The 23903-nt window shown below is 43.2% G+C and overlaps 1 protein-coding gene across 2 annotated transcripts; it reads right to left on the bottom strand.

Annotated features, from left to right (window-relative positions):
* Positions 1 to 527: 527 nt before the first annotated feature.
* On the bottom strand, positions 528 to 21550 carry LOC106605222 (pre-mRNA-splicing factor ATP-dependent RNA helicase DHX16). 2 transcript variants are annotated; one of them, XM_082975297.1, is made up of 21 exons: positions 21287 to 21550; positions 20318 to 20520; positions 19989 to 20215; positions 19484 to 19665; positions 19308 to 19366; positions 18891 to 19145; positions 18459 to 18695; positions 17980 to 18171; positions 17606 to 17716; positions 17366 to 17481; positions 16987 to 17197; positions 16497 to 16595; positions 15595 to 15747; positions 11973 to 12113; positions 11581 to 11743; positions 11229 to 11347; positions 7372 to 7439; positions 6899 to 7061; positions 5962 to 6123; positions 4657 to 4830; positions 528 to 1353 (listed from the first exon to the last, which is right to left on the bottom strand). In XM_082975297.1, the coding sequence occupies exons 2-21, from the start codon at positions 20513 to 20515 to the stop codon at positions 1225 to 1227; spliced, it is 3159 nt and encodes a 1052-aa protein (XP_082831423.1). In that variant the 5' UTR covers positions 20516 to 20520; positions 21287 to 21550; the 3' UTR covers positions 528 to 1224. The 2 variants fall into 2 exon arrangements, with proteins under 2 accessions (XP_082831423.1, XP_082831424.1); XM_082975298.1 differs by lacking the exon at positions 11973 to 12113.
* Between the last annotated feature and the right edge of the window lie 2353 nt (positions 21551 to 23903).

Below are 23903 nucleotides of genomic sequence, written 5' to 3'. Positions count from 1 at the left end.
AGAGGAACCTTCTGCGGTTTCTATGACATGACAAGTCCAATGAACATCAGCCAGATTATTAGTGTTGAATTACTTGCTCATTTCACTCAGTTGAAAACATTCTTGAAGCCACTATAGTCAAACTAATGATGTGCACATCATCCTGAGATCCCATCACGCTTCAGTTGTTTGAAATGCACATACTGGAACTGAATAGTATTTGTTGTATCCATTGACTGATCCCAGAAAATCCTAACAACCCATAAAACATACACTTCAACTAACAAACCTTGATCCCAGGATTGACATGATACTGGTAGAAAAACATTATCCTGTGCCATTCAAACAGGCAAAGCAGCAACCTAAATATAGCCCTGATACTCTGAACTTCCTCATATAGGGAAATCAAAGACCAGAAGTAGCTAATTCTGTGTATGGCCTATCATACGGTTAATGAATAATGGGGACAGGCATTGACAAATGTTTGTGTTAGCAACTTTGTAAACTGTCAGACACTCCCATGTTAACAAAAACAAACACTAAGCGCCTAAGCTAGTCACAGGACAAAGCAAGTGCCTGTAAAAAGTTTATTCCAATAGAAAATAAAAGAGGAGATAGTGGAACCACACTGGAGTCAAGCACACACAGCATTGTTGGCTGTCCGTCTGTTAGTGTAATTGGGACAAGAAAATACATTTACAAGCCCAACAACACCCAGACATTGGGCAAAAAAAGTTAACTATGTAGGGAAAGTAAATATGCAAACTCTCTGGTAGTCATAGGCTATTACATTCAAAGCAGTAGCGCTGTCATTTGGAGTAGTCATTTGTTTTCATCTGTCTTGCTGCTTGATTCTGCATCATGGAGTAGGGTGAAGTTACCCCTAGACGCTGATATTGGGTCCGTTATGCATCCCCTCCCCCCAAAAATGGTTAGGACATGGGGAGGGGAAGCTGATCCTAGATCTGTACTTTGGGTAAACTTCACCCCGGACCCTGCATCATACTAGACACAGGAAACTGACCGTCCAAGTGCATAACATTTCCTTATCATCAAGCTCGTCTAGCTCCGATAGGTGGTTTATGATAAATAAGCCCACAACCATGCAAGTTTTTATCCAGTTCCTTTTTTGGGGGGCTCAAGGGCCCCCAAGGTTTTTTTTAAATCTCAGTTCCTTATGGCAGCCCTGCTTGGCTGTCTATCTCTGAGGGGAGAAAGTATCTGAGTCTTTTCTAGTTCCTGTCCTTAGCCCAGCTCTTCCTTGGCCTTGCCCTGTTTGCGAGGCATCTTCTTACTGCTGCTGTCCTCCAGCTCCTTGTTCTTGTAGTAGTGGGGAGCCACCTCCAGCAGCCAGCTGCTGTCTATCTCAATCACCTTGAGAGCCAGAGAAAGAGGTTAAAATAAAGGGGGGAAATATATTTACATTCATTCAAAGTAATGTAAGAATAACAGCACAGCACCTTCAATTGTATTCAGTCTGCCAACCCATGCTGTCCCAGTGCCTTCGGGAAGTATTCAGAACCCTTGACTTTTTCCACATTATGTTACGTTACAGCCTTATTCTAAAATGGATTAAAATGTTGTTTTTTTTACCCTCAATCTACACACAATACACCACAATGATAAAACAAAACCAAGTTTAGAACTTTTTGCTAATTTACAGTACCAGTCAAAGGTTTGGACACATCTACTCATACCAGGTGTTTTCCTTTATTTTTTACTATTTTCTACATTGTAGAATAATATTGAAAACATCAAAACTATGAAATAACATATGGAATCATGTAGTAACCAAAAAAGTGTTAAACGAATAAAAATATATTTGATATTTGATATTCTTCAAAGTAGCCACCCTTTGCCTTGATGACAGCTTTGCACACTCTTGGCATTCTCTCAACCAGATGCATGAGGTAGTCACCTGGAATGCATTTCAATTAACAGGTGTGCCTTGTTAAAATTTAATTTGTGGGATTTCTTTCCTTCTGAATGCGTTTGAGCCAATCAGTTGTGTTGTGACAACGTAGGGGTTGTATACAGAAGATAGCCCTATTTGGTAAAAGACCAAGTTCATGTTATGGAAAGAACAGCTCAAATAAGCAAAGAAAAACGACAGTCCATCATTACTTTAAGACATGACAGTCAGTCAACCCGGAAAATTTCAAGAACTTTGAAAGTTTCTTCAAGTGCAGTTGCAAAAACCATCAAGCGCTATGATGAAACTGGCTCTCATGAGGACCGCCACAGGAAAGGAAGACCCAGAGTTACCTCTGCTGCAGAGGATAAGTTCATTAGAGTTAATAGCCTCAGAAATTGCAGCCCAAGTAAATTCTTCACAGAGTTCAAGTAACAGACACATCTCAACATCAACTGTTCAGAGGAGACTGCGTGAATCAGGACTTCATGGTCGAATTGCTGCAAAGAAACCACTAGTAAAGGACACCAATAAGAAGAAGAGACTTGCTTGGGTCAAAAAACACGAGCAATGGACATTAGACCGGTGGATATCTGTCCTTAGGTCCTTAGAGTCCAAATTTTAGCTTTTTGGTTCCAACTGCCATGTCTTTGTGAGATGCAAAGAAGGTGAACGGATGATCTTTGCATGTGTGGCTCCCACCATGAAGCATGGAGGTGGTGGTGTGATGGTGCTTTGCTGGTGATTTATTTAAAATTCAAGGCACAATTAACCAAAATGGCTACCATAGCATTCTGCAGCGATACGCCATCACATCTGGTTTGTGCTTAGTGGGACTATCATTTGCTTTTCAACAAGACAATGACCCAACACATCTCTAGGCTGTGTAAGGGCTATTTTACCAAGAAGGAGAGTGATGGAGTGCTGCATCAGATGACCTGGCCTCCACAATCACCTAACCTCAACCCAATTGAGATGGACCGCAGAGTGAAGGAAAAGCAGACAAAAAGTGCTGAGCATATGTGGGAACTCCTTCAAGACTTTTGAAAAAGTATTCCAGGTGAAGCTGGTTGAGAGAATGCCAAGAATGTGCAAAACTGTCATCAATGGAAAGAGTGGCAACTTTGAAATATCTAAAATATATTTTGATTTGTTCAACACTTTTTTGGTTACTACATGATTCCATATGTGTTATTTCATAGTTTTGATGTCTTCATTATTATTCAACAATGTAAAAAAATAGTACAAATAAAGAAAACCCCTTGAATGAGCAGGCGTCCAACCCTTTGATTGATACTGAATACAAAGTCCTCAACTGGTAGCTTCATTAAATAGTACCCACAAAACACCAGTCTCAATTTCAACAGTGAAGAGGCGACTCCAGAATGACGGCCTTCTAGGCAGAGTTGCAAAGAAAAAGCCATATCTCAGACTGGTCAATAAAAATAAAAGATTACATGGGTTAAAGAACACAGACACTGGACAGAGGAACTCTGCCTTGAAGCCCAGCATCCCGGAGTCTCCTCTTCACTGTTGACGTTGAGACTGGTATTTTGCGGGTACTATTTTATGAAGCTGCCAGTTGAAGACTTGTGAGGCGAACGTTTGGCAGTGATTACAGCATTGAGTCTTCTTGGGTATGATGCTACAAGCTTGGCACACCTGTATTTGGGGAGTTTCTTTCATTCATCTCTGCAGATCCTCCAGGTTGGATGGGGAGCGTTGCTGCACAGTTATTTTCAAGTCTTTCCAGAGATGTTCGATCAGGTTCAAGTCCGGGCACTGGTTGGGCCACTCAAGGACATTCAGAGACTTGTCCAGAAGCCACTCCTGCGTTGTCTTGGCTGTGTGCTTAGGGTCGTTGTCCTGTTGGAAGATGAACATTCACCCCAGTCTGAGGTCCTGAGCACTCTGGAGTAGGTTTTCGTCAAGGATCTCTCTGTACTTTGCTCCTTTCATCTTTGCCTCGATCCCGACAAGTCTCTAGGAAGAGTCTTGGTGGTTCCAAACTTCTTCCATTTAAGAATGATGGAGGCCACTGTGTTCTTGGGGACCTTCAATGCTGCAGACCTTATTTGGAACCCTTCTCCAGATCTGTGCCTCGACACAATCCTGTCTCGGAGCTCCAAGGACAATTCCTTCGACCTCACGGCTTGGTTTTTGCTCTGACATGCACTGTCAACTGTGGGACCTTATATAGACAGGTGTGTGCCTTTCCAAATCATGTCCAATCAATTGAATTTACCACAGGTGGACTCCAATCAAGTTGTAGAAACATCTGAAGGATGATCAATGGAAACAGGATGCATCCAAGCTCAATTTCGGGTCTCATAGCAAAGGGTCTGAATACTTATGTAAATAAGGTATTTCTGTTGTTTATTTTTTAAATGTGCTAAAATTTCTAAAAACCTCTTCTCGCTTTATCATTATGGGGTATTGTGTGTAGATTTCTGAGAATTTGTATTTATTTAATCCCTTTTAGAATAAGGCTGTAACGTAACAAAATGTGGAAAAACTCAAGGGGTCTGAATACTTTTTGAAGGCACTGTATATAATACTGTATACAAAGACAATGCTACCTGGAGTCACTTGATATAATAATAATAATAACAACAACAACAGTGGCAAGACAGCAACAACTCTCCCCTAAAGCTTTACTTTGTCCTTCACGGTGGTGGATTGATCCCATCTGACTCCAGATCTGCCTCACACGGAGAAACACACACACAAACATGACCACAAGTCTACTAGTACTGATGTCAGACCTGTCTCATGAACTCCTTGGTAGTGAAGACCAGCTCGTGGTAGATGAGCCAACGGGGCTGCTCCTCGAACAGGGAGCTGTTGGGGTGGACGTAGACTGTCTGCTGGTGCTTCACCGTCTTGTAGCCCCCCTTGCTAAGCCGTGCCGTGTGGTAGAAATACCCTGCCGTCACTGCCTGAGAGAGATCAATTCTATTTATTTCACATGGTTGTCCATTTCAGGTCAAAATACATATCTTTAAATGAAGTATCAGTGAAAGAGACAAAGAGGATGTATGAGTGAATGTATGTGTGCACGCTGTGAGAGAGAGAGTGATGATGTTGTTACTGAGATGGGAAAGGGGTTAGCACAGGGGTCCCCAATTACATTCAGCCGTGGGCCAATTTTCCTTGGAGTGTATGGTCGGGGGTGGAACATAGTTCTAAATAATAAATAATTTGTAATAAATAATTTGTTATTAAATAAATAATTTGTACACTGACATTTGACGGCAAAAATCCCAAACAGATTTAGTATCTGACAAAAACAGAGTCCTTTCAAACCTTGATTTGATACAATCTATTTATGCGTGGGAATACTTGGGAACAGATTTCCAAAATTAAAATCACTTTGAGTTGATTTTCTGGTGATTTAATAGTCTTTTCAAAATTATTAAATATATATATATATATTTTTTTTTAAATAATTACTTGGGTTTCCAAATAAAAATCACCCACGGATTGCCTTTTGGGGAGTCCTTGTGTAGCGGTTTCACTGGAGGATGGACTATGATGATGAAGTTGGGAATTGGGAAAGCAGAGTGTCCATTCAGATGCATATTAAGTGAACTCAACCTGCCTCTCCAACTGAGTGGCCGGCTTAAACAACCGGCATGATTTAAGAACTGTTTTCATGAGCAGACAAAAACTAATCCCATCACCTATAAAGGGGTCCATTCAATCCCTCAGATCTGGTGTGAAGTGATAGGCTTGTATCTCCATTGAATACTGCTGCTAGAGCAGTGCTTTCTAAATTTGCAGTCAGTGGTTTAAAGAGGCATGCACACAGATGTAGCGTGAAGCACATTCACACATTGGCTACACATGTAACAAAGAGCTTGGTGTCAGGTAACACAGCAAATTAGAAGTGGAACAAAGTGGTCTAGGTCAATGATGGGACTGGGGGGGTGGTACCCGAGGACTGGGGGGGGAAACACTGGTCTACACTCTAGGATGGTGTTTTTAAAAAATACATGGTTTACAAGATGAAGCGATTTTATAGTGTGTTCATTGTCATGAGGTTAAGGTGCGTTCAAAGTCACACCGACCTTGCGGATGGGCACAATGTCGCCGCCTGAGCTGCACACCTCCACCTCGATCCTGTCCATCAGGCCCTCCAGCTGCTCCCTGACATCCCGCGCCCGCTTCATGGAGCGGAACTGGATGAAGTTCTCGTAGCACCACTGGGTGGAGTAGCCACTCTCCAGCCACTGAGGGACAAATGAAGCAGTCAATATCACAGACTGAAAACAAAACATAGAACAGCGTTTCCCAAACTCTGTCCTGGGGATCCCAAGGGGTGCTCGTTTTGTTTTTTTGCCCTAACGTTACACAGCTGATTCAAATGATCAAAGCTTGACGATTAGTTGATTATTTGAATCAGCTGTGTAGTGCTAGGTCAAAAACCTTGGGGTCCTGTAAACCAAGTTTGGGAAACCCTGACATAGAACTTTGAGTTTTGCTCTAAATCAGGACAAAACAGCCCCCAAATATGTAATTTTTCCCAGGATTTTAGTTTTAGAAAATCTGTTTCCAAGTATTCTCACAAATAATTTAAAAAAAAGGAGTCATGTGATCATGCGTCAATGTAATCAAGGTATGAAATGATTATTGTCAAAAACAACCTCTTTTTGGGCTTACTTGTTTTCAATTTGCAGTGTACAAATAATTATGTTCCGGCCCCCCGACCCGCTGCTCCGACAAAAATTAGCCCGCTGCTGAACCTAGATGCCTTTCCCTGCATTTGGGCATTACCATGGTAAAATGGTTTGCAACAGAAAAACGAAAATGCAGTTCTTATTGGACACGTTCAGGTAGTCCCTCCATGTTTCAGTACGTTTTTTTATATTAATTTATTTTTACAGTTGGTGCCAAATGAATATGACCCAGAACTGCTACCCTGAAACCTTATATGAAATAGGTGGAAACAACAAAGTGGGGTAGTATCACATCATTATCCTAACTATCAAACCCAATCCTCCTGACCTGTGTGTAGACATTGAGCAGCACCATATGGTCTCCTCCGGGCACCACAAAGTTCTGCCTGGCGTTGTCGGCGTGAACCACCTTGTCTTTGGGCCGGTAGAAGATGGAGTTGTTCACAGACAGCATAGCAGCGATGGTCAACACCTCCTCAGAACACTTATACCTAGAGAAACAGAGGAAGATGGGAATGTTCAGTGAAAAACATAAAAAGTTATTTCATGTCCTGTTGAATAATTGGCACTCAATATAATTGAGTGAGAGGGGGAAAGGGAGAGAAAGGGGAAAGATGAGCAAGGTAACTGAACAATAAGAATAATGAATTCCAAGATGATCATTTATTCCAGGCGAGTACCAGGATTGCCATAGAGACTCACTGTTCTGAGGCCAGGATTGCCATAGAGAGTCACTATTCTGAGGCCAGGATTGCCATAGAGAGTCACTATTCTGAGGCCAGGATTGCCATAGAGACTCACTGTTCTGAGGCCAGGATCATCTTGCTCAGCATAGGGTCCACCGGCAGCTCAGCCATCCTGCGGCCCAACTGGAACACAACACTCATTACATGACCTTTCACATCAAATAGTCACCTTTCTAAGGTACAGTGAGGGAAAAAAGTATTTGATCCCCTGCTGATTTTGTACGTTTGCCCACTTACAAAAAAATGATCAGTCTATAATTTTAATAGTAGGTTTATTTGAACAGTGAGAGACAGAATAACAACACAAAAATCCAGAAAAACGCATGTCAAAAATGTTATGAAATGATTTGCATTTTAATGAGGGAAATAAGTATTTGACCCCTCTGCAAAACATGACTTAGTACTTGGTGGCAAAACCCTTGTTGGCAATCACAGAGGTCAGACGTTTCTTATAGTTGGCCACCAGGTTTGCACACACCTCAGGAGGGATTTTGTGCCACTCCTCTTTGCAGATCTTCTCCAAGTCATTAAGGTTTCGAGGCTGACGTTTGGCAACTCTATCCTTCAACTCCCTCCACAGATCTTCTATGGGATTAAGGTCTGGAGACTGGCTAGGCCACTCTAGGACCTTAATGTGCTTCTTCTTGAGCCACTCCTTTGTTGCCTTGGCCGTGTGTTTTGGGTCATTGTCATGCTGGAATACCCATCCACGACCCATTTTCAATGCCCTGGCTGAGGGAAGGAGGTTTTCACCCAAGATTTGACGGTACATGGCCCCGTCCATCGTCCCTTTGATGCGGTGAAGTTGTCCTGTCCCCTTAGTATAAAAACACCCCCAAAGCATAATGTTTCCACCTCCATGTTTGACGGTGGAGATGGTGTTCTTGGGGTCATAGGCAGCATTCCTCCTCCTCCAAACACGGCGAGTTGAGTTGATGTCAAAGAGCACCATTTTGGTCTCATCTGACCACAACACTTTCACCAGTTGTCCTCTGAGTCATTCAGATGTTCATTGGCAGACTTCAGACGGTCCTGTATATGTATTCTTGAGCAGGTGGACCTTGCGGGCGCTGCAGGATTCTCATGATCATTGCAACTCCACGAGGTGAGATCTTGCATGGAGCCCCAGGCCAAGGAATATTGACAGTTCTTTTGTGTTTCTTCCATTTGCGAATAATCGCACCAAATGTTGTCACCTTCTCACCAAGCTGCTTGGCGATGGTCTTGTAGCCCATTCCAGCCTTGTGTAGGTCTACAATCTTGTCCCTGACATCCTTGGAGAGCTCTTTGGTCTTGGCCATGGTGGAGAGTTTGGAATCGGATTGATTGATTGCTTCTGTGGACAGGTGTCTTTTTTACAGGTAACAAGCTGCGGTTAGGAGCACTCCCTTTAAGAGTGTGCTCCTAATCTCAGCTCTTTACCTGTATAAAAGACACCTGGGAGCCAGAAATATTTCTGATTGAGAGTGGGTCAAATACTTATTTCCCTCATTAAAATGCAAATCAATTTTTGACATGCGTTTTTCTGGATATTTTTGTTGTTATTCTGTCTCTCACTGTTCAAATAAACCTACCATTAAAATTATAGACTGATCCTTTCTTTGTCAGTGGGCAAATGTACAAAATCAGCAGGGGATCAAATACTTTTTCCCCCCACTGTATTAGAAGCCAATATGTTCATTCACCTGTCTAATGGTGATGGAATATATTTGCCCTATTATATAGCCTTCCTTAATTCCCAGAGGTCATTTTCACTTTTTAGGTTATATTTATTCGCACCAAAGAATAAATGGAAAGACAAAACAGTACAGATAAAAACCATATCACAAAAATCAATACACAAATATAAGTACAAAAAACGTTTGTTCAATCAGTTAAACAAAGCATACTAATTATAACTGTTCATGATATACTCAGTATACAAGAAAAAAACATGTTTGATTGATTGTGTGTGTGTGTGTGTGTGTGTGTGTGTGTGTGTGTGTGTGTGTGTGTGTGTGTGTGTGTGTGTGTGTGTGTGTGTGTGTGTGAGAGAGAGAGTGGGGGTTAGGCTACATGGAGGAGACTACTGGGTAGTTTGGTTCATCGGGCTGACCCCTAATCTACGCTTGAAGTTATTGAGGGATGATGATGTTTTGGCAATGTGAAGATAGGAATTCCAGAGTATGAAACCTCTGTATCGACTAGAGAATTGACTATGTGAAGTGCGGCAGTGGGAGGGTAAAGGTTATCACAGTGATTGGGGAATTAACCTGAATTAACTTGGGCTCCCGAGTGGCGCTGCGGTCTAAGGCACTGCAACTCAGTGCAAGAGGCGTCACTACAGTCCCTGGTTCGAATCCAGGCTGAATCACATCCGGCCGTGATTGAGTTCAACACGGTGGTGCACGATTGGCCCAGTGTCGTCCGGGTTTTGCCGAGGTAGGCTGTCATTGTAAATAAGAATTTGTTCTTAACTGACTTGCCTAGTTAAATAAACGGTTAAATTAAAATGTGAAAACCATTGAAGGGTTTAGGTAAGTTGTCTGGGAGGTATGTATATTTGTAGACAAAGGTGCATCATTTGAGTATATTAATGCTGAAGTAAATGATAATTGAAGTAAATGAGATACGGGTAAATGAAGCTATAGTATAGTGTTAGGAAGCAAGCCTGATAACCCAAATCACTTATCTTTCTGATGACACCAAAGGACTTCACCCCTTTGTTGCACACAAAGTGAATATGATTTTTCCAGGACAACTTTTCATCAACTAGAACACCTAGGAATTTAGTAGATTCCCACCAATTGAGATTCTGGCTCGTTTAAAAATGTCTTATTCTTACCAGTAAATACAATGAAGCTGAATTTTTTACATCATTTAAAGATAATTAGTTTATCTGGAAATTCAGAAAATTTGCCCATGGCTTCTTTGATTATTGAATCAAAATTCTTGTCTGATAAAATCAAGTTGGTATCCTCAGCAAAAAGAATGGGAAGTATGGTAGAAGACACAGCATCAAGGTCATTGTTATAGATTAGGAATAACAAAGGTCCAAGGATCGAACCCTGTGGAATGCCACAGGATATCTTGGCCCTGGTAGATGCACAACCATTTGCATATACAACTTGTTCTCTATCAAATACAGAATTATATAGCCACATGTATAATCATGAAAACAATTTAGCAAGTAATATGTCATGATCAACTGTGTCAAACGGTTTCGATAAATCTAGAAAGGATGCCAAGAGCGTATTCATTGTTCTTCAGGGCTGTAAATAGTTTATCCTCAAGTTATAAAAGAGCCAAATCAAGTAGTTTTTTACAGTGTTGGTTTAACATTCAACATTCTTTTATACACCAGTTTCTCTAGGATTTTAGAAAAACATGGTAGTACAGATATTGTGCAATAATTTGTAAAAGATCTTGGATCCCAGATTTATAGAGGGGGACAACTTTGGCAATTTTCAAATCTTTAGGAACAATACCAGTTCGCATTGATTTGGTGAAGTAAGATATACGTTAGAGGCTCAATAATGGAGGAAGACACTGATTTCCCCAAAAAGGCACCTCATCATGACTTTCTGCTGATTTCTTTAAGTTACCAATCACCTCCATTACATCAGGTGGATCAAACTAAAGCAGAGAAGGGAAATGTTCCTTAACGTAATCCAAGGGATTTCCTTTAAATGTTTTTGATTTTCATTGACGGAGAGGAACCCACATTCACAAAAAACGTTATTAGATTCACATGAGAAAACATCAGGATCACTATTGGTCTTATTTCCAACATAAAATTGAGATGGGATAGCCGTAGAAGCCTTTTTCTTATTCAACTGATTCAACAAGGAAGGGAGGAGGGAACGGTGACAATGCGATATAAAAGTGTTGGAATGGTGTCGTTGTTTTGATAGACAGTCAGGCGTTCGATACCTTGGTGAGCTCTCCGAGGTGGTTGAGTGCACCCAGGGCGTATAGCTGCTCCAAAGCTAGCACCAGGGTCTCGTGAGGGGGCGGGTCCATGAAGTCAAAGTGGATAAGGTCATTAATTCCTGTCAGGAAAAAATATATGCCACTCTAATGTAGAACAAACCGACACGTGGGTTTAAGACACTCATAATGAGGCCCAGGCCCTTTGCTCCACTAGGAGCTCAAACTAATAAGTCAGCTAAGTTGACTAAGTTAAGAGGATTACTTCAAGAGGACTTCTGTGCTTTTTAAAACATGTTGTTTTCTGACTTACCACTGTAACATGATTTTGTTCCATAAAGCATTTGTTCCATACCCAAGCTCTTGAGCAGTAGCACTACGTTGCCCAGGTTGGTTCGCTGGATCTCGGGCACGGTGGACTCCTCCATCTCGTGTTTAAATGCCCACGCAGTGTAGAGACGGAAACACTTCCCAGCAGCCACTCTGCCTGCACGACCTGCTCGCTGATTGGCTGAGGCCTGTGGTGGATCAAAACACAGACGGAGTCAGCAAATGGTCAGAATGTTGTCCAGAGAACTAAAAACAAACTCTACAAAAAGACAGTCAAAGAAACAGGTGTTTGAAATACTGGCAAGAGGCATCTTCCACAACCACGGTACAATAACCCCGAAAAGAGCCACACGAATGATACTTTCTCCGACAGTGACCATGAAATGGCTCGTTTGAAAACCTAAGCTAGCGTGTTACCCGTGAGCAAGGCGTGACAATCAGAGACTCCATCCCAGTGCGGGCGTTATAGCTCTTCTGCTTGCAGAAGCCTGGATCTATGACGTATATGATCCCATCGATGGTTAGAGAGGTCTCTGCAATGTTAGTGGCCACCACCACCTAAGGAAACAGAGAGAGGACACTTTGTACATCAGATAACGTGTTTGTACAGAACATCCACAAGAGAATGAGAAACACGGAGGCAGGAATCTGAAGAATGATGTCTTAAGTGATCAAATCAAATCAAATGATATTTGTCACATGCACCGAATACAACAGGTGTACACCTTACAGTGAAATGCTTACTTACAAGCCCTTAACCAACAATGCTTTAAGTTAAGAAAACACGTTTTTTTAAAGTAAAAAATAGATAAGTTGAAAATAGAAAATAAAATTAACAAATAATTAAACAGCATCAGTAAAATAAAAAGTGAGGCTATATACAGGGGGTACCGGTACAGAGTCAATGTGCGGGGGCACCGGTTAGTCGAGGTAATTGAGGTAATATGCACATGTAGGAGAGTTAAAGTGACTATGCATAGATTATAAACAGAGTAGCAGCAGCGTAAAAGAGCGATCTGGGTAGCCCTTGGATTAGCTGTTCAGGAGTCTTATGGCTTGGGGGTAGAAGCTGTTAAGAAGCTATTTGGACCTCGACTTGGCGCTCCGGTACCGCTTGCCGAGAACAGCCTATGACTAGGGTGGCTGGAGTCTTTGACAATTTTTAGGGCCTTCCTCTGACACTTCCTGGTATAGAGGTCCTGGATGGCAGGAAGCTTGGCCCCAGTGATGTACTGGGCCGTACATACTACCCTCTGTAGTGCCTTGCGGTCGGAGGCCGAGCAGTTGCCATACCAGGCAGTGATGCAACCAGTGAGGATGCTCTCGATGGTGCAGCTGTAGAACCTTTTGAGCATCTGAGGACCCATGCCAAAACTTTGTCGTGCCCTCTTCACGACTGTCTTAGTGTGTTTGGACCATGATAGTTTGTTAGTGATGTGGACACGAAGGAACTTGAAGCTCTCAACCTGCTCCACTACAGCCCTGTTGATGAAAATGGGGGTGTGCTCGGTCCTCCTTGTCCTCTAGTCCACATTCATCTCCTTATCACGTTGAGGGAGCGGTTATTGTCCTGGTACCACACGGCCAGGTCTCTGACCTCCTCCCTATAGGCTGTCTCGTCGTTGTCGGTGATTAGGCTTACCACTATTGTGTCATCGGCAAAGTTGATGATGGTGTTGGAGTCGTGCCTGGCCATGCAGTCATGAGTGAACAGGGAGTACAGGAGGGGACTGAGCATGCACTCCTGAGGGGCCCCCTTGTTGAGGATCAGCGTGGCGGGTGTGTTGTTCCCTACCCTTACCACCTGGGGTCGGCCCGTCAGGAAGTCCAGGATCCAGTTGCAGAGGGAGGTGTTTAGTCCCAGGGTCCTTAGCTTAGTGATGAGCTTTGAGGGCACTATGGTGTTGAACGCTGAGCTGTAGTCAATGAATAGCATTCTCACATAGGTGTTCCTTTTGTCCAGGTGGGAAAGGGCAATAGAGTTGAGTGCAATAGAGATTGCATCATCTGTGGATCTGTTGGGGCGGTATGCAAATTGGAATGGGTCTAGGGTTTCTGGGATAATGGTGTTGATGTGAGCCATGACCAGCCTTTCAAAGCACTTCATGGCTACTGACATGAGTGCTACAGGTCGGTAGTCATTTAGGCAGGTTACCTCAGTGTTCTTGGGCACGGGCACTATGGTGGTCTGCTTGAAACATGTTGGTATTACAGATTCAGACAGGGAGAGGTTGAAAATGTCAGTGAAGACACTTTCAGTTAGTCAGCGCATGCTCGGAGTACACGTCCTGGTAATCCATCTGGCCCTGCGGCCTTGTGAATGTTGACCTGTTTAAAGGTTTTACTCACATCGGCTACGGAGAGCGTGATCACACAGTCGTCCGGAACAGCTGGTGCTCTCATGCATGTTTCAGTGTTACTTGCCTCGAAGCGAGCATTGAAGTAATTTAGCTCGTCTGGTAGGTTTGTGTCACTGGGCAGCTCTCGGCTGTGCTTCCCTTTGTAGTCTGTAATAGTTTGCAAGCCCTGCCACATCTGACGAGTGTCGGAGCCGGTGTATTACGATTCAATCTTAGTCCTGTATTGACGATTTGCCTGTTTGATGGTTCATCGGAGAGCATAGAGGGATTTCTTATAAGCTTCCGGGTTAGAGTCCCGCTCCTTGAAAGCGGCAGCTCTACCCTTTAGCTCAGTGCGGATGTTGCCAGTAATCCATGGCTTCTGGTTGGGGTATGTGCGTACGGTCACTGTGGGGATGACATCATTGATGCACTTATTGATGAAGCCAATGACTGATGTGGTGTACTCCTCAATGCCATCGGAAGAATCCCGGAACATATTCCAGTCTGTGCTAACAAAACAGTCCAGTAGCTTAGCATCTGCTTCATCTGACCACTTTCTTATTGACCGAGTCACTGGTGCTTCCTGCTTTAGTGTTTGCTTGTAAGCAGGAATCAAGAGGATAGAATTATGGTCAGATTTGCCAAATGGAGGACGAGGGAGAGCTTTGTACACATCTCTGTGTGTGGAGTAATGGTGGTCTAGAGTTTTTTCCCCTCTGGTTGCACATTTAACATGCTGATAGAAATTAGGTAAAACTGATTTGAGTTTCCCTGCATTAAAGACCCCGGCCACTAGGAGTGCCGCCTCTGGATGTGCGTTTTCCTGTTTGCTTATGGCCCTATACAGCTCATTGAGTGCAGTCTTAGTGTCAGCATCGGTCTGTGGTGGTATATAGACAGCTACAAAAAATATAGATGTAAACTCTCTTGGTAAATAGTGAGGTCTACAGCTTATCATGAGATACTCTACCTCAGGCGAGCAAAACCTTGAGACTTAGATTTCGTGCACCAGCTGTTGTTTACAGAGCTGTTGTTTACCAGAGGCCGCTGTTCTATCCTGCTGAAAAAAGCTTAAAACCCGCCAGCTGTATGTTAATCATGTCGTCGTTCAGCCACGACTCGGTGAAACATAAGATATCACAGTTTTTAATGTCTCGTTGGTAGGATATACGTGCTCGTAGTTCGTCTATTTTATTATCGATTGATTGTACGTTGGCTAATAGGACCGATGGTAAAGGTAGATTACCCTCTCGGCAACGGATCCTTACAAGGCACCCGCACCGTCGTCCACGATATCTCTGTCTTTTCCTCCTGCGAATGACGGGGACGAGGGCCTTGTCGGGTGTCTGGAGTAAATCCTTCCCGTCTGACTCGTTGAAGAAGAAGAATTCCTCCAGTACGGGGTGAGTAATCGCTGCCCTGATATCAAGAAGCTCTTTTCGGTCATAAGACACGGTGGCAGAAACATTATGTACAAAACAAGTTACAAATAAAACGCGAAAAAACACACACAATTGGTTACGAGATCGTTAAAAGGGCGGCCATCTCCTTCAGTTGGATTTCCATTTGGGTAAGGAAAACAATGCATAGATATTTTCTAACATTATTTGATCACAGAGGATAAAACATATTTCCAAAGTGATCCTTGAGCACCCCCTAGTGGCACAAGTTGAAATGGACAGAAGAGGTCCTCTCACCTTGCGTGAGCCAGGTGGTGTTGGGCTGAAGATCTTGGCCTGCATGTCGGAAGGTAGGTTGGCGTAGATGGGAAGCACCAAAAGCTCAGATATCTTAGAGCCCAGACGCCTGCATCTCTCCTGCAGCAGCTCACAGCAAGTCTCAATCTCCTCCTGTGGAAATAGAGATAGACGGGAGAGCGGTAAGGACAGACACCTTGGCAGAAATGTATGTGTCATTTATTTATTTTACCAGGTAAGTTGACTGAGAACACATTGTCATTTACAGCAACGACCTGGGGAATAGTTACAGGGGAGGAGAGATGAATGAGCCAATTGGAAGCTGGTGATGATTAGGTGGCCATGACGGTATGAGGGCCAGATTGGGAATTTAGCCAGGACACCCTGGTTAACACCCCTACTCTTACGATAAGTGCCAGGGGATCTTTTAGTGACCACAGAGAGTCAGGACACCCGTTTAACGTCCCATCTGAAAGACGGCACCCTACACATTAAAGAGCCACATACAGAATGAATAGACTTAAGATGGTTGCTGATGTAGTGTGATTTAGTAGATGTAGTGTGATTTAGTAGATGTAGTGTGACTTAGTAGATGTAGTGTGACTTAGTAGATGTAGTGTGATTTAGTAGATGTAGTGTGACTTAGTAGATGTAGTGTGACTTAGTAGATGTAGTGTGATTTAGTAGATGTGGTGTGATTTGTAGTAGGCCTAGCTAATGTGTAGTGACTGATGTAGGATCTGACATTGAGTGAGAGCAGATGTAACGTGACGTAGTAGCTAATGTGTAGTGACTGATGTAGGATCTGACGTTGAGTGAGAGCAGATGTAACGTGACGTAGTAGCTGACGTAATGTGAATGTCAGCGTTGAAGTGAGGGGTCAAGGCGCGAGTGTGTCAGACCTGTCCAGTGAGGAAGACCAGACAGTCTCCGGGGGGCTGTGTGACGTGGATCTGTAGCACCGACACAACACAGGCCTCCAGGTAGTCTGCCTCAGGAGCCTGAGAGAGAAGGAAATCGTAAACAAACAATACCAGAGAGCAAAGAGTACAACAAAAGAACAGATATTTGGCCTGCATCTTTGACGTACATTAGTATCATCCAGCACTTTTCACGAGTGAAATTATTCACATTCTAAAGGTATTTACATGATTTACATTACATTATTTACATTATTCCATTTCTTCCGCCTTGCCTCAAAGAGTGCACTTATTCACTTCCTGTCACAGATTTAAAGGCTCTAGATCAGTTTAAACATTGAAAGGAGGGAGTTTCCATGTTAAATCCACGGTGGGAAGTGAGCTAGTGCACACTTTGGGAGAAGGTTGGAGAATGGGGATGCAAACTTTTGTCCTGAGGCCATTCCACTAAACAGATTGTCAGCAGCGGTACCTTAGTGTAAAAGATGTCCACAGGGAACCTCCTGCCGGGGATTCTGAAGACGGGGGCGTCATCGAAGAAGCAGGAGAAACGCTCTGTGTCCAGGGTGGCGCTGGCCACCAGCACCTTCAGGTCCGGACGGAACCGGGCGATGTCCTTGATCAGGCCAAACAGGATGTCTGTGTGCAGCGTCCGCTCGTGAGCCTCATCAATGATGACCACACTGAGAGAGGGGAAGGGATCATTGATCATGTATTGTCATCCTGTCATACTGACTATAAACAATACGGCATGGGATTATTTCATTTCATAATATACCACTTTTAAACATAAACCTCTACATATGGAAAAGATGTCTAAAGAGAAGGACAGACAGGGCATATAGTGGTACCTGTAGCTGGCCAGATCAGGCTCTGTGAGGAACTCCCTCAGCAGCATTCCGTCAGTCATGTATTTGAGTACTGTCCTCTCTGACGTACAGTCCTCAAAACGGATACTGTAGCCTACCTGAGGAAGATAGGGGTGGTTGGACAAATAAGGTGAGTTTATGTTTTCTACCATATACAGTAAGAATTACGTATGCTTCATCAGAGTGAGAGAGAGCGCGTGAGAGTGGTTGTGCCATATTCACCTCGTTGCCCAGCTTGACGCCCACTTCTTGTGCCACCCTGGCTGCTACGGACATGGCTGCCACTCTACGGGGCTGGGTACACCCAATCTTCATGCCTCCATCATTGTAGCCCTAGGAGATGTAAAGCCAGACCACAGGTCAACAAAGCTAACATACACAGAAAAGCGTAATGCCACAAATGGATCAGGGTGGAAGACTACAATTTTTTATTTTTTTAAGTAAAAAGAGTGACAAAACATTGAAGATTTCAGATGACTTTGTCAAACGTACACAAAATGTCCAATGGAAAATGTGTCTTCAGCTTTTCTCTAACCTCTTTGATATGTGCCCATAATAATGTTTATGGACGTGGCCCTTGAATAATGTGTACCAACCGACTCCATGAGGAACTGTGGGATCTGGGTGGTCTTGCCGGAGCCCGTCTCTCCCTCGATGACCAGGATCTGGTGCTGCTGGATGGCCAGGAGCAGGTCCTCTCTGTAGGGGAACACGGGCAGGCTGCGTCTCACTTCCTGGATGGACTGCTTCTGGACCTCCGCCTGGGACAGGGCTGCCTGCTCCTGCTCCTGTACACACACAGCATTCAGAGATGAAGACAAGATTACAATTGTACTTTATTGTTCATTGTGACACGGAAATGTGTCATTTGCACAGTTAGAAATGCTACAGAAGCTCAGGTGTGTATTGGTTGATTGCTACTGATTATGCTTGGAATGTAAAATATTTTCTGAACTTGAAATATTGCAACATTTTGTTCAACTAGCCTTCAGACAAAATATCCATAATTATAGCTCTATTCCTTGCAATCTATCGGAGATAAACGCTGTAACGATAAAACTTAGTGTCAACCCACCTTCTCATCCTGGGTTCCCTTCATGATGACGGCACTGCTGACAAAGTTGATCATCTCGTCCTCCTCCAGGATCAGCTGGTACTTCTCTCTTTCTGCCTTCAACCCTTTCTCCCTCTCCTTCTTGGCCCCGAAGCTGAGCGAGGCGGTCTTCAACCTCTCCTCCTCCCAGCGACCCTGCTCTCCTCCACCCTCCATGGGCATCTCCAACTCCAGCTCCATCTCCCTCTGAGGAATATCCTGGAGAGATGGGAAGAGAGAGGGAGGGTCGGAGATAGAGGGAGGGACAGAGGAAGAGGGAAATAGAGAGTGAGCGAGATATATATATTATATTATAATCAAGCCCCGGATCCTAGTGTTTTACATATCTCCATTTCAACAAGAGTACTGGCTATCCATGGCAGGACCATTACCAGCCAACTATCTCCTCCTTACTTTACTCCTCTTCTCCTCCGGCATGTAGTATCTGTTCTTCCTCTCCTCCTTCTCCTTGGCGCCGGCTTTCTTGTAGTCCTTGGCCAGGTCTCTGAGGTTGCGCTTGTACTCCAGCTCCTTCCGCTCCCTCTCCGTCAGCGCGTCCGTGGAGAACAGGTACTCCTCGTCGGCTATCTCCGCCTCCAGGTCCTCCAGCTTCTCAGCCTCTCTCTTGGACAGGTAGTTCCTGCGAGACTCCTTTCTCAACTCTGGAAGCTATAGAAAAGAGGAAAAGATAGGCGGTGACCATAGACATATAATGAGTCTCAGGGGCTTTCCCTGTTCTATTAATTATATTTCTACTGGGTATTTTTATACCTTTTTTATACCTAGATGATTAATGATAATAGTTACTGGCCATTTTAATAATGTGCTCACGATTTTCTTGTGATCCTCCTCTGCCATCTTTAGTCTTTTCTGAGCCTCCTCGTAGCCCTGGTGAAAAAGTCATGGAAAAACATTTAGCCAACAATCAAAACACACCTACGACTACAAGTACACTAGTAAGTCAAATAGACTGGGTTGGATTCCGTCATTGATAGTCAATCCCAACTTCTTGTCCGTTCTCTCCATGATGTTCCTCGTCTTGTCTTTGTCCTTCAGTTTCATTCGTTCGGCAAAGGCATCCCTCTCTTCCAGATCCAGTACGCGTTCTCTCTCTTCCTTCTCCCACTCCTCCTCCTCCTCCTCTTCATCCTTCATACTGGACTTCTGGTCGCCATGGCCCAGCTTAATACTGAGAAAGAGAAAGGGCCTTTTGGAACCTCCAACCACACAATCTAAGTGGAGGCTTGTTCAAGCAGGCATTGAAGCCACAGAGGAGTAGCAGCATGAAAACAATCAAAATATTCTAGTGTAACTGGCTTCATTGTTGTAATGTATTTATGGTTGCAATTCAGTTCATGAGACCACAGACTCCAGAAGCTGCATCCTGTCTCCCTGAAGTCCATACATGTCAAATACAGCTGTCAACACTAAGCTAAAAAGCAACAAGAGAGAGGAAAGCAGGTAGAACGTGTCACAAGCAAGCAACATGAAACCCCTTTCAAGGTTGATTACCTTTTAGGGGTCTCCTCTTCACTAGATGATTGACTCTCCTCCCTTTTCCTGAGGTGCTTCCTCTTATCGCCTCGGCCTTTACTTTTCTTCTTCTCCCTCTCTCTCACCGCCTCTCCGTCACTCTCGCTGTCCGACAGTAGGGTGTAATTTCGATTCTTCTTCTCAATCTCCATGACACGTCGCTCTATCGCTCTGGCTGGCTTTTCAACCACTTGTTTACGAGGAATCTGAAACACGTAGACGAAAGTCATTACTAGATGGTCATAATAACCACGGTCGAAATAAGAAACAAGCATGCAGTTCAATACAAAGAAAGCAAATCCTCTTACCTTTTCATACAGTTCCTGTGCAAAGGCGATCACTCTCTGATTAATGTCGATGGTGCCCGTCGACTTGAGGTGGGCCACAAAGTCTTGAGCGCTCGAGGATTTACGCGCGGAGCCGATCATGAACTGGGCGACATATCTGTCACTAAGGCCGAGGATGTCGTGCAGACTGTCGCTCACCCATTGCTCTAGGTTTGCCATTTTGACTAATTGGGAGACAAAATCAGTTAGCTACGGTATAGATGTAGACAGAGAGTTGCATAGTACTAGGTATCACTGGAGGCTGCTGAGGGGAAAATGGCTCATAATAATGGCTTATCCCACTCCAGTCATTACCACGAGCCCATTCTCTCCAATGAAGGTCCCACCAACCTCCTGTTCTAGGTATATAAAATGTCATATAAATGGGGAACTTCTGTAGCAATGGTGATAATGCAGCAGGGAATGGCTGCCACAACAAGATTCACACAAGGGTATATTTAAGCAATTAGGCAGGAGGGGGTGTGGTATATGGCAAATGTATCATGGCTAAGGGCTGTTCTTATGGAACGAAGCAGTGCGACGTGGCTGGATACAGCCCTTACCCATGGTATATTGGCCATATACCACAAACCCCCAAGGTGCCTTAAAGGTATTATAAACTGGTTACCAATGTACTTAGAGCAGTAAAAATATTTTTATTAGACCATATACCACAGGTATGACAAAACATTTATTTTTAATACTCTAATTACGTTGGTAACCAGTTTATTGCAATAAGGCACCTCGGGGGGGTTGTGGTATATGGCCAATATACCACGGCTAAGGGCTGTAAAGGCACTCCGCGTTGCGTCGTGCTGGGGGACACCCCTTGCAGGTGGAATATTGGCCAATAACACACCCCCTCGTTTCCCTCCTTTATTTGCTCTTTGAAGATCTGAAGAGGAAACTATTCATAACATAGATAGGTAGGTAGCTAGCGAGCCACATTACCTTGTTTTTAAACCGCAATGAACATGGGGTGATATATGAAAACAGCACGACACGCAGCAACTAGCAAGTTTAGCAAAAACTTGCTCAGTTTAGGTTAATTTGCTTCACGCCTGACTAATATGTGGACGTTTAACTAACGAGTGAAGTTAAAATTAACCCTCTCAATACTAACAACAATCATGTTGGTTACAATGACACTTATTAAGCAAAACATATGCACAACTTCTTGCTAGCTGATTACTCCATCCATGGTGCAACAACTGGAAGCGGAATTACGTAGTTTCAATAAATCTCAGGTCGGATTCTGCATTCTGCCCCCCTGGTGGCTGGTGTACAGAACAACCCAATCAGAACAAGTGTGCACTGCGCAATTTGTTTGTCCAAATGATGGCACATCTGCATCTGAATGAAGAGCCTGCATTATAAACATATTTTTGCCGCTATGTACATCGGTCATCGTTAATACCATTAGTTGATGAGGCATTTTGCATTACACTCAATGGTTAAAGACCTGTCTAATCTATGTCCATTTACATTATTTCCCGTCTAATCCTTTTGTGAGTGGAATTTAGGCACAGACTGGAAAGTGTAAACATCCTTCCAAGTGCGTGTCGTGACCATTGAATTACAGTGACTTAAATTGATGGCACCAAACACTCAAAGCCAAGTGAGGCTAGCATACACCTGACAATGAAATAAGATGATAGAGGGAAAAGGGGTGTGTTCTTCCGTGAATCTCACCGCACAGATGTGTAATAATGAAAGTAGGTAAACATAGTAGACTGGAACTTACATTTCTAGGGTTATGTAACCAATTGTTATCTCCTGCACGCTGAAGGAATCAAACTTTATTTTTCGGTGGTTTAAATTGAAAATGAGAGCATCTTTGGACATCAATGGACTTCTGCTGCTCTTATGTGGAGTTAACCTGGCCGACACGCTTGGGTACAAACCGGTCATCATTGTTCACGGCCTCTTTGACGGCCCTAAACAATTCCTTATGATGAGTCGTTTAATACAAGAGGTAATGTATTTAACCTTTATTTATCTAGGCAAGAGAGCCCAATGCATAGAGCCCAATCCTCTACAACACATATTTAACCGTAATTATATACTTATTAAACAGAAAATAAAACTATTATGTAATTTGAGACTTATTAGGTTATTGAGATGAGTGGGGGAAAAAAGAAAGTGAGGGTACTTTATACAGTCTGAGTGATAAAAGATGGTTTTTTGGGCCACCAAAACTCAAATAATAAATATAAATATTAAAACGTGTTTCCATAAATAAAAGCACTAAAAAGGCAAAAAAGTATTAATGGAAACAGTTTCACATGAAGAGAGAATTTTATAAGATCCTGTTTTAGTGCACCTGTGATACAAATGTAACATAACACATTCCTCTAAAAACATGTGGCTATTTTCCTGTTAAACATTCTCCAGAGAGAGAAAAGTAATCCATCCATCATTTCCCCAATACCAGGAGCAAACACAACGTTTTCATCATATAATATTGGCCCATCATATCATTATACTTTAGGAATAAGGCCCGAGAGGGTGTGGAATATGGCCAATATACCATGGCTAAGGGCTGTTCTCATGAATAACGCAATGTGGAGTGCCTGGATACAGCCCAATCCCGTGGTATATTGGCAATATACCACAAACAACTGAGGTGCCTTATTGCTATTATAAACTGGTTACCAATGTAATTAGAGCAGTAAAAATACATTTTTAATTCATACCTGTGGTATATGGTCTGATATACCACGGCTTTCAGCCAATCAGCATTCAGGGCTCGAACCACCCAGTTTATAATGTAGGTTATAATATGATAGGATACCATGTTTCAAGTACATCATTTTTTCTTGTAACTTGCAATATAAGCTGAAGTATTATTTTGACAGGCCCATCCAGGTACCAATGTGTCAGTGATAGATCTGTATGATAATATGGCCAGCCTGACGCCACTGTGGGTGCAGGTGCAGGGCTTCAAAAAGACGCTCTATCCAATCATGCAGGAGGCAGAGCATGGCGTTCATCTTATCCGCTTCTCACAAGGTCTCTCTATCTCAGTTATTTAGCATTTTTGGAACAAGACATAGAGATATAGCTCTGTCCGCTTAATGTTGTCTTCCCCTGCTTCTCCTAGGTGGTCTGATATGTCGAGGACTTCTTTCTACACTTCCTGACCATGATGTCCAGTCCTTCATCTCCCTCTCATCACCACAGGCTGGCCAGTATGGAGGTCAGTGATGGTCACTTTCTTCTCATAAGTCATTTTCTATCAGGCAAGGCCTATGTATAGGTCTTTTTAAAAAATGATTTCCTCCAACAAATTCTAACACATTGAAGTTTTGCTTTTTGCCATACAACAAAGTAAAACTAAAATCTATTAATGTCTCACATTTCAAATAAAAAGTGAAACTTTGCAAGCCGAAAGTAAACTTCAAACACATTATATGTTCCACACACATTTAACTAGCCTTTTCGTTGTGCTTCTCCGACAGACACAGAAATTCTGAAATCGTTTTTTCCTCACTATCTAAAGGCCCGTGTTTTTCATGTGTGCTACTCTTCAGTAGGACAGAAATGGTCCATCTGCAACTTCTGGAAT

This window comes from Salmo salar, chromosome 05 (assembly GCF_965601325.2).
Source record: "Salmo salar chromosome 05, fSalSal1, whole genome shotgun sequence".
Taxonomy (NCBI): domain Eukaryota; kingdom Metazoa; phylum Chordata; class Actinopteri; order Salmoniformes; family Salmonidae; genus Salmo; species Salmo salar.
The sequence above is the reverse complement of the archived record's forward strand: the minus strand, read 5'-3'. Positions and strand labels throughout refer to the sequence as shown.